Source organism: Adelges cooleyi, unplaced genomic scaffold (assembly GCF_023614345.1).
Source record: "Adelges cooleyi isolate 19-005CV unplaced genomic scaffold, UGA_ACOO_1.1 ACOO_flye_CR_arks_rails_tigmint_CR_PRNA_651, whole genome shotgun sequence".
NCBI classification, from domain to species: domain Eukaryota; kingdom Metazoa; phylum Arthropoda; class Insecta; order Hemiptera; family Adelgidae; genus Adelges; species Adelges cooleyi.
The window spans coordinates 1,014,446-1,027,902 of NW_026096352.1; the positions used below are offsets into that span (position 1 = coordinate 1,014,446).

General features: G+C 32.2%; 1 protein-coding gene across 1 annotated transcript; it reads left to right on the forward strand.

Annotated features, from left to right (window-relative positions):
• Positions 1-3,461: 3,461 nt before the first annotated feature.
• LOC126844533 (uncharacterized) lies at positions 3,462-6,969 on the forward strand. Its single transcript, XM_050582805.1, has 5 exons — positions 3,462-3,582; positions 3,709-3,918; positions 4,618-4,996; positions 5,696-6,080; positions 6,517-6,969. The coding sequence occupies exons 1-5, from the start codon at positions 3,535-3,537 to the stop codon at positions 6,740-6,742; spliced, it is 1,248 nt and encodes a 415-aa protein (XP_050438762.1). The 5' UTR covers positions 3,462-3,534; the 3' UTR covers positions 6,743-6,969.
• The last annotated feature ends 6,488 nt before the right edge of the window (positions 6,970-13,457 follow it).

Sequence of the window (13,457 nt, forward strand, 5' to 3'; positions counted from 1 at the left end):
CATCCTATGTATTCTAAATGTTGTCTAGCTTTTTGGTAAAAAATGAACAGAAGTGGCTTTTACTTATAGAAAAAATTATTTAAATTAAAAAAATAATACCTTGTAGTTTATATAAATTATCCAGTAAAATAATTGACATAGTCAACATTTATTAAAACCTCTTTTTTCTTAAATATTGCCTATACAAAACTCCTTAAAAACAAACCGCACACAATCCCTTTAAATGTTTTAACTAAAAGTAACATACCTATACATAATTGTAGAGATTATAGAATTCTAGTAAATTATTTAAACGTCTTGTATTTAACATAACATTATAATTCGGTAGTCACTTGCTTAATTAATAATTGTAGTTATACGATTTACCTTATTCGTAGATAAATTTAAATTCCTCAATAATATTTTAATCATAATTATTCGATGTCTATGAAATTATCGAACCTTTAAACGATAAAAAAAAAATTGTAGTACCTATAATATAAAATTATTGAATTATCATTATTGTATTCTATATAATTACCATTTAGTATTGTAAAACGTATTTAGTGAAGTAGTAAAAAGTTATATTGTACAAATCATTGATATTTCAAGCACTAGAGCAGATGCTAAGTTAGATAACTACTTTTGGATTAAACTAGTCATTGGTGTATTGATTAAGTATCTTATTCGATTTAATTCATATAATATCAAATATTATATTGTAGTAATAAGTTTATAAGTACTATAACTACCTACGAAACCTAGTTACATTATGCTACATTAACAATCATTTGTGCTAAACTAAATAATAATTATTTAAATTTATAATGAGTGAACAATTTAGTTACTATATACTTTTTGAAAGTTCCTTTTCTGTATTAAATTTTGCATTTTATTTATAAGTAAAATAACATGTTATAAAAATATAATGACTATGAGATTTTAATAGTTAGATTAACTTAATAGCTAATATTAAGTAGATAATAATTAATAGATAAAAATTATTTCCGGGGCTTGGGTCTAGAAGGGCCAATCTCAAATTTTAGTCAAAAAGAGTTACAATACCCATTATATACATCATTGAACGCTCTATCTAGTCCAACAAAAATCATAGTTCTTAGTTTATTATTTAAGAAATTATAATTATTGAGATTAAATGAAAACTTATGGAACCTTATGCAAAATGAAAATTTAAAAGCTTATTTGTCAACTTTTCAAAAAGTGACATTGGCCCTTCTTGACCCTATCTACATATTTATAAGCGTCCTTTACATTATTTTATCATTAGTTCTTTTAGAGCTATTTCGGATGTGTCAATTATATACTTTATATAATGATAATAAATTAATGGATCCGTTTCTTTTTTCTATACTTAAGTATATGGACTAGTCAAAATTGATTAAAAATATGTTTTATTATAATTTATAGACTAGAAGAAACTAGTATGTACCATTATTAAAATAACATTGTCATGTACATAATTTGTTTTAGTACCAATCATTTAAATTTATTTTTGTCAGCTGAATGATTGATTTGTGTTGTTCCATTTTGCTAAACAATTTGATTTATATTGTTATACATACTTGACTTTTTTTTTATAATTATTCAGTTTTAATTGTTTTCATACATTTGTCGCTGTTAAATATTATGTTATATGATTCAATTTTTTACTTAAATTTATGTTTTTTACGAACTGGTATCAATTACATTACTTACCTGTGTTTGTTTTACAGACAAATTGTAAATAAGCATTATTATTTATTCCACGTAGTGTTTGTAATCAACCTCTGTTTTACAATGTTTGCTAATTAAAATATCGAATCATAAGCCTAATACCGAGTTCGTTGCCTTTATCGCTGAGCCACACATGTTGACAGTATGTAATTAAAGAGTTAAAACGAACTCAATTTAGAACTTCAAACAAATACTTCATTTTTCCAATCAAATAAATAGTTAAATTGTGGTTTTCTCCCTGTACCCACTATACCTGTCACATGTACCTGTACATGTCGACTATAGTAAAATTAAATATTATATTTAAAATTTGATTCAAATTTAGCTACCAGCATGCTTCATCACAGACAACAAATAAAAATAACCACTGTTTTATAGCCTTTATTATACTCATAATTTAAATAGACACGTGTAATACCATTTTGATATGGGATCCTTACAATTAATATTGTATTAATAAATTATTATACCTGATCGGTTTCTTTAGTATGACTATCAGTTATACGGCACTTAGGCTATGCAATTTAGATACACACCGGGATAGAATATTACAGACGAGCGATCGCCTTGTTCGGTTTTGACGCGAGGAGACATATCATACTGCACATCAGTTGGTTAAATTATAATTATACTCACTCTAAATATATAATTGAATTGACTTGCCGCAAATGCAGTTACTTACAGATTTAAAATCACAAGGTACACATTGTCGTCCGCTATAGCACTGTTTTACTTTTGTATTATACTATAATTATTGGTCTAAATTTACGAAGGGGTAGGGTTATGTACATAGGTGAAATCATAATTTTGTTAGTAAAAAGTAGACATATATATAGAGCGTAAATATAGCGAATACCAGCGTATATAACAGGAGACATTTTTAAAATTATGTAGTAAGCCTTTTTTTATTTTATTTTTGCTTCCAATCGTATCTGAGAAAGTGTCATTTTTAAGTTTATCTCTTTTAAACCGAGAAAAACCCCTTAAAAACGTATACATCAATATTTTCTAAATTACATGTTCATGATCTAATGTCTTTCTCAGTAGGGAGAGATTTTTTCTTACCGCCCTTAAGGTGCTCGTGATCTTTAGCTTACAGTTTGGATACTGTTAGGAACGATTTTCGGGAAAAATGTTTATTTGTTTTTTATAAATGAAATTGAACTGCAAATGGATGTTGGAGCGTTAATGAATTTTATTTAAATTTGCCAAAGTACTCACTTAATCTTTTTTGACATTAGATATACTTTATTGGCGGGTACCTGAAATTTATTCAGTATTTAAATAATAACGTTATTTTGTTGCCAAAACAAATATGTAACAAACATCAGAAGTAATTGTACAACTTTCGGTTGTAACAATTGCTACAGATCTGTGAACTAACCGATCCCACTGTGCTGGCTGTTTACAATATATCGCGCTATTTTTTTTTTTTTTAATACCGAAAAACGCCTAGGATGATAATTAAAAAAAATTATAATAATCAATATGCGTGTATCTAATACCTGTTTCGTTTAAGCGCAACACTATTGTTATTATTATTATTTTTTTTTTCTGACGACTACAGTCGATCGGGTTTTGATCAAATATAGATTTGTGTTATAGTAGGTACGACCGTATGCGAATGCAAAAAAAAAAAAAAAACAAACGGTAAAATAACACTTGCGGGCTATTTGGAAGCTAACTTGTTAATTTGTTTACACGATTAATAAAAAAAACATGTGTACCAGTGATCACGATCAAACGGAACAGCTACCGGGCGTCAAGGTTAGCCCATCAGTATGCGTTTGCGTTTATCTTGATGCCGAACAAATTTTTATTATGCTGTCACGATGCTGTCTGCTGGTGGTTCTGTTATTGATCATCCAGGTTAGTTGCCAGCGTGACCGATGAACCACAGTCAGCTCGGCCCAAGGCGAAAATATTATTACAATAATTAATTATTGTTCTTCTCGTATTCACATTTGTCGATTTACTTACTATGGTCGTTTGCAGGATGAACTGGACGCCAAGGAGAAAAACAAAAGCGGTAAACAACGGCCCCGCAACCGGCCGTCCAAGACGAGCGTGGCTGAAGTGCAAGACGGCAAAGATGTTGAGCAACAGGTGGACAAGGTGCCTCAGATTAATCAGCCCGTCACGGCTGCCCCGGCTAAGTCCAAGAAGGGATCCCGCCGTAAACGCAAGGGTCACCCCAAGCGCAAGGTAGTGTGTTAAAAAATGTTTATTGTTCTAAAAAACTTACATATTGCTTTTGAATCTCACGTAATTATTGTATATCTCGACCATCGGACACATACACATACTTCACGTAATGCAAATTGAATATAAAACAAAGCCGTTTGAAGTAAAAACTAAAAAAAAAGAGCACAGTATAAATCAGCGTATTACGGTAAACCGAGTACCGTATAGACAAGCCTAGGTTTGAAAAGTTGAATCGAGACATTTGTTAAATTTGAATACCACTCCATCACTCTTAAACGCTTCATTGTGAATTTCAGAACAGCACAAAAGTTTGCTATCCACAAATTCGCTATAAAATAAAAGAGCTATCGAACCTTACCAAACCTAATTTCTACACTAGATTTTATTTTCGAAACAAAAATCTTACAATTATATTCGAAAATTAACGATCTAGTCTAATTTGCAACAATTAAGTGTTAAAATGACGACTAAAATAAAACGAATAAGCTTCCTCATTTTGCGAAGGAGATAGGGTTTCATAAAAGGGTTTATTTAAAAGCGGCTTCCGAATAGGGTAGGGGCTTGCTTAAAAAATATTTGTCGAGAATTTGGACTCGATCCGACAATTTTTCGTCAAGTTAGGAGTTGGAGTGAACTCTTTTGAGGTTCGACATTATAGTACCAGCTTAGACTTATACGTACTACATGACCAACCCTCAGATCAAAAGACCCCCTACGGGATCTATCGTTAACGGCGTGCTTAAGCAGTCCAAGGAAATGGTAAAAAGCTTGGCAAGGGGAGGCGTCAACGTGATGCAGAATGGTGTCAACACCTACAGCGGCATCACCAATGGTGTTTTTAACATAGCCAAAAAAGGGTCTAACGTTCATAGAAACATGCAGAACAGATTGAACTTGCCTTTGGTAAAAACCGTCGGCAATTCCGTCGCAGATATCGTTGACTCAGGCCTGAACACTATGTCTGAAGCAAACGAATTGGGTGTGCTGGCCACCAATATAGGAGTCCAAAGGGTTCGCTCTAGACTTGACAATACAAATGGCAACCAGGAAATATTGAAAATGCTACTGCAATACGCCGGTCAGTATATTTTTTTTATGCTGAATATTGTGTTTCACATGAAACTTTTAATGAAGTTGTAAGAAATCCGCTGTTAACAATATTGTAAACAATCATAAAATAGTCACGAAAGGTTCCGTAATAATTTAGATTTTTTATATTATTTTTATGATTTGTCCATCACTGCTGACCAATGTGGCCATCTGGTAACTTTATAGGCTGTATATTACGATTAATATTGCAAAGATAGACAAGGATAGAGGGGGTGGGGTTTAGTGACGAGAGGACGGATGAAATTGAGTGCTCAGTTTTTTTTTTATCCAAGTTGAATAATGAAACTAATAACACAAAATGTGTACTTTATGAGCCCAGATTAGCAATTGCATCACATCGTACGATCAGATCCTTTAACATTTTAGTTCGTGTCTTTAAGATAGATACTAGAAAGGATTACGTTGAAGTCCCCAAAAATTCTCGTAGGGTCCATGAATGCTATTAAATAATTGTGTAGTTGGAGATAACACTCTTGAGTCTCTGAAACTGGTGTTTAGGTTGACACACTTTTGGTACCCAAAGTAATCTCAGAAATTATAGTGTTAAGTAAAGCTGGAAGTCCCATAAATTCCAGAGCTGGGCTCCAATTCTAGCGTTTTCGAGGGGACGATCCCAGTATGTTATCAGGAGTATTTCAGTGTAACTTAATTATATATTTCAAAGCAGGGTCGAAAGTGAGTAAATACAATAAGGGTGGCGTCAACGCCACATTCACGGACGACATCAATACTATTGCAAATTTCATTGCCAAGGACGACGAGGTAGCCGAACTCATATCACGGTTAATGAGTAAGATTATGGCCAACGAGGATGTAGTCACCAGTATGATTAGGATGATTATCAGTGTAATGGGGGATAGCGAATCAATGGGCTGCATATTAGACAGATTACCGTTATCCGACAAAGACATGCGTATGGTGTTTGATATGATGACCGGCCCGGAGGGACAAGCTACATTGAGTACCGCAGCCACTATAGTCACAGAGTTAACTGGTCCGGATTCGCAGGCTTTCATGGCATCGGCAATGGACATAGCTTCAATGGTTCAAGGGTAAGTGTCTAAAAAAACACATGCCACAACACCCTGATGAGTTTGTGAGCCGTTGAGATCTATTCATGTAAAGTCTATACTAAAAATTCTCATGCATTTGCATTTGAAATTCTCTATCACCGCTATCAATCCTTTCAATGTTTATTACAAACATATGCATTAATATTCTATCGATGCCGGTAAGGTACAGGAAGTCTATCGGATTACTTCACGAATTTTTTACATTTTTGGCATCAAATAGATTCCTATTAGTGTATACCTACTGCAGAAAAAGAGAGTCATCTAATTTCATTCTAAGTCCATTAAAGTTTACATACAGCTTTCACAAGCGGGTCTTTTCTAATGGCTCGAGCACGATGCTTCAGCATATTATCCGTTGCCATAATATTCCTATGCATTTAATAGTAAAATGTTAATTAAATATAAACGTTTTTAGTGGAGCAGCAGCTTTTTCACCGTCGTCAATGTTTAGTTCCATTTCGGGATACTTCTCAGGGTCTTCGAAAAATGATGATCCGAACATCCCTGATTTGAAAAAAGCAGATGGGGCCGACGGTAAGAAAGACCGTAAAGATGTTCACTACGATCCCACTGCTATTGTACCTGTGGCAAGTGAAAAAGTACAACATCTTGAAAATGACATCGGTGGGTGGTTCGATTAATAGGTATTAATATTTAGACCATAATATCCATTTTATAAAATATATTTTACATGTGAAATTTTTACACCGATTTTATCGCTCGGAAATACCAAATATACGGATTACGGGTATAACATTTTTATAAATTGCGTTTAAATGATATTGGAAGATATTATAATTAAATTATGTTATACATTACAGAATAAAATATTAAATTTAATCAATACTTCAAATGTTAATTTAATAAAGAAATATAACTATTAACAAGGGAATATGTATTCTTAAATTATCACTTTGGAAACATTATCTTTTTCTTCTAGCTCTTTTGTATGACCACAGACCACCTTAGAACTCAACTTTAATTCAGGTTTTTAGTTTTCCTGTTTTTAGCTTTCCTACTTTAAATTCTTCTTTTTTGAATATTTTTTATATGTTTATGTTGAATTTCAATCATGTTTATTTAAAAGTATAATTTGCATACAGTAAGATAACGTTTTGTTGTTCACCAAACGTGGATTTGGACTGTGACCCATTGAGTCTTAGTAGTTTTATTTGTAATAGTTTTGCATGAAAACTTCAGTGGAATCTTCAGTTGATTTAGGTATCGTTCATATAAGTTTAATCATTGATTATAAATAATATAAATAGCCCACTGGCATGTAAATTTTACTCAGAGGTAAGACATTTTTGAGTTATTATTATGAAATTTCAATAAAGAAGTAGTTTTTAAAGTATTCAACTAAATCTATAATATTGATTTGTAAAGAATTCGTATCATTAAAAAAATACCTTTGAGAGCATGTCGGACAGCATCCTGGAACTGGGCTTGCATTGTTAAAATAATGACAATATAATGATAATAATGAAAGGATTACCGATGGACGGCATTAGCAATTAGGTGAAATTTAACCATCCACAAGCTAATATCACAATTTAATAATACACCTTAATTGTTTTCGGATTTGTGAATGTCGCTCCCGACATTCCAAGAAAATATGCTTTATTACATTTATTTAATGAAATCTATTTAAACGCGTTGAACACCGAACGTACTGCACTGACAAGTACACAGTAAACTGCACAAGTACCTACGCCATCGACTTATTTCGGTGCGTAATCGAAATTAACTAATATACGGCGAATAGTCATCAAATCTTGATTGGTCCACTTTTCCAGTAACATATAATATGTAATTTGTGTGATTTGATTTATTACTCTTTACAAATTATTATCCAATATTTCTACTGTCTGGCTATTCCATTTAACCTTCGGTAGTACAGTTGGTAGAGTGGTGAACTATAGTAGCCATTCCATTCCAACTGGTTACTGTAAAAAAACTTGTCTGGTTCTCTTTAACGGGTTTTCCTCCGCTATACATTTTTTCCAGGAATACTTGAAAGTTTTTATTTTTAAGGTATAATCTTTGCTAATTTCCACAGTTTGTCTATGTAGCTTGCCAAAGGAAAGACTTTCTCACCATATCCACGGTCCAAACGCACATCTGCTTGAAACAGTAGGATTGCTGGTTCGATGAGTTCCTACTCAGAAAAATTCTATTTACAATTCCGTTTATCCTTTCTATTAGTTTTGACATCACACTCAACAGTGATTTGTGGGCTTTGGACCTAAGTTGCAAAATTAAAAAAATTCAGATTGTGTTCCGTATTTAATTTGAAGTGAAACTTCTTAAGGCGCATTAGGCTTGGAATTACTTACATTTCAAGAATTAAATAGACACAGAACAATTGTGATTTACGCATGAAAATATTTTTCACTCATAACTCATAACTGTTAAGTGTCAATTAAAATAAAATAATATTTATTCACTATAACTGTTTAAATTATATGTACAAACTTTTAAATACGTATTATGGACGATTAAGCGCAAACATGTGTTCAATACTCATTAATTAATTATAATAAATTAATTGGTATAAACCTTAAGATAACATTTGACAATGAAATAATATGGCGTCATAATAGTATTGCATACAAGTTATTTGTCCTCAAAAAAATAATTTACCTTAAATATGTATTTTATAACGTAACACGTTTTACTCAAAAATTATACTTAACACAAGACGTATGCGCTCAAACATGGTTATATTGAATTTGAATTCAAATTATATCATTATTACATGCATTTATTGTAGATAGTTTCGTATACTGTAAAATGTGTGCGCTTAATAAAATCCTTAATGAGTGTTTGCTAATAAGTATAACTTATGTATAATAAGCATAGATATTATATTTTTAATTTGAATAATATGCAGCGATAAAGACATTATTTTTTTGGTAACCGAAAACATGATTATGGTTTAGTTTATAGTCAATTTATTTTTTTAATAGTACATAAAAATAATTTGAGAATCGCTGTACAGGAAGTGTATTACAGTATTACGTGAAAACACATTTTCATACATTGACCTAGTTTTACATGATTTGAATATTTTTATTTTTGTCGAAACGATACACTAGTAAAAATATCACAAAGCAGCGTTTTGTAGAAATAAGTAGAACAACACACAGCCAGCTAAAGATTTATTAGTACAACCAAGTGTAAACAACGAGCTTGTACTACGCACAAGTGTACCTTGAAGGTGTTATTTATTATATTTTTTAAAGTACATGTTTTTTTTAACGCGTATGATTTCGAAACAGTAGCTTTGTGTACCAGCGTTGGAAATATAGTCTCGACTCGTCACAATGAATGTTTTTTTATGTTTTGTCATCGCGTTGACCGTTGGGGCCTCTACTGATAAACGACAATTTTTGCAAGACGTTGCCGAATCTGACCGATGGGAAATGATAAGAAAGGAAGTGGTATTGGGCTCTAACAAAGAGGTCACCTCTGTCGGCAATGAAATCCGCAAAGCACTGGATTCGCCAAACGACCTCGGCCAAAGCACCGAAGCGTATTATGCCATTGTCTGGGGATACCGAAAACGAGGGCATAAGTTTATGTCTCTGCTGAGTGCTTACGCTTTGGAAACGTTAGGAAAACTACAGCAAGATGAAGAGGACGTTTTAAACATGGTAAAGACGGCATTGATTATATTCGACAAGCGTATCTCGTTGCTCGTCGACGGCGACGACGGAGAGAACAACGAGTTTAAACCGTTCCTGAAGAAATTGGCCAACGAAGGAGATGCTAATGATGAACCATTGACTAGTTTTGAATTTCTTTCGATGATGAAAGAGAGTTTTCATAGCATTGTAGCCCAACAATGTGTACTGACCGGTGACAAACGAGACGAATCGTCCGACGACAATAGGGTTGTACCGTTCGACTACATATTTTCGGTTGAACCGATCGTTGCAACCGAAAAACGCCAAGTAAGCAGTTCGTCGTCGGAAGAAAAATCCGACGAAGAACATAAACAAATTGATATAGCACAACCGGAAGGACATCCTGTTGGAAATCTCCAAGAAAACGAATCGTCGGAAGAAAAATCCGCCGAAAATATCCACAAAAAGAACGAATCGGTTGAAGACAAATTTGATGGAGAACATAATAAAATTGATACAACACAATCGAAAGAACATCCTGTTGAAAATCTCCATGAAAACGAATCGCCGGAAGAAAAATCCCATGAAAAGCTTCAAGGAATAAAAGGTGTACAACCGGAAGTAGCACTTGTCAATGACGGACAAGAAAGCAAACAGTCGGAATGTACATCTGTTGAAAAATACAAAGTAGTTACAGAATCTGGAAACCAAAAAAAGTCTAAAAAAGAATACTTACACAAGGCTCGGAAATGGGGGAAAAAAATAAAGCATAATATAAAGAACGTAGCACATAACAAGTATGGCGATTTTGATAAAGATAAACTTCTAAAGAAAATGCGTATTCAGAAATCGATGGATAAGAAATCGGAAGGTCGTAAGAAAATCATAGTAATGAAGAGCATAAGCAAAGAAAAATGTATAAGCTTCAAAAACGATAGTAAAATAGCGCCGAGTAAAGGACAAGCGCAAGTGGAACACAGTAATGAAAGTAACGAAGAAGCAAAACTTAAGCCCGGAAACAGCCAGGGCGAAGAGAAAATAGCATTAGACATTAAGAAGAAATTGGAGAGCGACGAAGCAAAAGAAAAAAAAGACTTGAGCTTGGAAACCGCTTCAGAAACGCGTAGTATGCAATTGGAACACAGTAGTGTGAGTAACGAAGAAGCCGAACTTAAGCCCGGAAACAACCAGGATGAAGGGGAAATAGCATCGGACATTAAGGAGAAATTGGAGAGCGACGAAGAAAAAGAAAACGAAGACTTGAGCTTGGAAACCGCTACAGAAACGCGTAGTATGCAATTGGAACACAGTAGTGTGAGTAACGAAGAAGCAGAACTTAAGCCCGGAAACAGCCAAGACGTAGAGGAGGAGGTACCGGAAAACGAGGTGGAAGTAGTTAGTGACAGTTACTCGGATACCACGACATTAACGACTGGTTCTGTTGAACTCGGCCACCAGCAATGCGATTTAGGAGACATGTACGGGTTGGTCGTTACCAGAGAAGTTTACAACATACTGGATCATAACCACAAAGAAAGGTTGGATGGACGTTACATTGTGTCACGACTCTTGGAATTCATAAAAAAAGAAGACGAATATTTTAGACCTTAATAGAAGGTCTTAAAACTAATGAAATATATTATTGATACAATTATTCATGTATTTATTTAAGATGATTTTTTCAGTCCATTTATGAGAGTTATAGTGTATTGTAGTTATAATTTTAGAGAATAGTTAATTATTGATTAATCCTTTGCAATTGTCTATCAGATAGTTTGGCGTTCTGACCACCTTTCGTTGATTATTTAAACAATCATAATGCCATAAAAGTTTAAAATATTTTAGTTTAAGTATTAAAATATGTAATTTATATATATATAATATAATATGTTCTAAATAATATACGAGTATTATTCATGCATATTTTGATTTGACTACTTTTCTTACAGATGTTTTCTTGAGAAAAAAATGAAATCGTCACAAACAGTATAATAATTGTTTAGGTATCTACGTACGTATGTATATTATCGTGACGCGTTTTGTGTAGGAACTTGTGTTGATACAGCAGTTTGTATTAAGTGATTTTTATCTATGCCATGGCAAAAATTGTACAACAACAAATATGTTTACGGAAAATCGTTCAAAGCAATTTGCATTGTAAAATATAATTTTCAAACGTTGAGTTCCAACGCAATATAAAAAAAAAACTGAAATTAAGTAAAAGATCCCACCTCATCTAGAGAAAAGGGTTAATGTTATTTGCTAAAATTGTCAATTATTTAAATTGTACAAAACTTAAATAATTTATTTTTAGTTTTTTAGTTCATATCGGGTATCTTCTAGGCAAGTTTTTTCTAATTAGCTTAGAATAAACTTTACATCTTTTATAGTTTAAGAGAAAATCGAAAATTATGCACTTATACGTTTGAATACAGATTTTTCAAATTCAAATTATACCGCATGGGTATGACATTTTATCTACCTGTATGTTATTATCTTATATTCAAGTTAAGAAAAATATCTACTCGCTATTTGTGTGTAGCGTTTTATTTTTTTTTCCTATTCGCAACAAGCTCTTAAAGTTATCCACATTAATTTTTTCAACTTTTCAGGGTGTTATAAATTTATATAATATTCTGTTTTTCATTATATATCGACACCGTCAACGAAAAAAGAAAAAAGTAAATTACGACTTTTTTTTTTTGGCGTGTATACTTTTTATGTTTGTTTATGTTAGACTTGGATTAGATTAGTAAGGTTAGGTTAGGTTCTAACTGTTGAACTATCGACAAATTATCAATACTAAGAAAATCGATTGACTCTATCTAATTTGAGGGATAAATTCACTAATAATTAGAAAATCATAGAGGTGTACGCCACTAGTGATTCCCACTAATGCTGGCAGTGCTTACAGCGAATTTGTCCACAAGATTTTTCTTTTCTAAAATTGAATAAAAAGACTTGATCTTAGGTGATATAGTGATAGTAGTATGACAATGGTTTCTTTTAGTATTTTACCAAGCTCAATCAGTTGTTAAAGATTAAATTTTAATATTCAAACATATTTTTCTAACTTTTTAATTAAAAGAATAATTTACTTAAAATGTTGACTGATCGATAACTAATTTCGAACACCTAATTAATTTAAAATTCACTAAAGTATAAAAATAATCATTCAAAACTGGTTGTCAACTCGACAAAATGTTCAGTAAGTTAATTAACAGAAAGTTTCAAGTCAGTCACTTAAATTAAAAAAGTTAATTACATAGATACTTTACTGTTACTCATTTAAGTTTCAAAAGTTGACAGAGCTCTGGAAAATACAAAAAAAGGGGTTTAGTAATTGTATTTAGCAATATGTACTTTAGTGAACTAAAAGAATTTCAATTACTTTAAAAAAGTATATTTTATGTATCCTCTTACAAACATAACTAGAACGAAGAATAGTAATTATGCTGCTTCTGTAAACCGAATGCTAGTGGCTTTAAATAAGGCAATAAATAATTATAATTTAGATTTCTTTAGCTAGATTAAAAAGTGTTCAAAATAATGTTGTTTAATGATTTATACAAAATTTGTATTTTAGTGGTATTGTAATTATTTTTTGTAAGATTATTTATCCTGTACTCTATTGCCCTTTGGACATAAGCTATTTTGAATAAATAATTTAAAAAAAAAGTCTCATCAAATGAACTACCCTGTATAGTAACCGACGGTATTTGTAAGT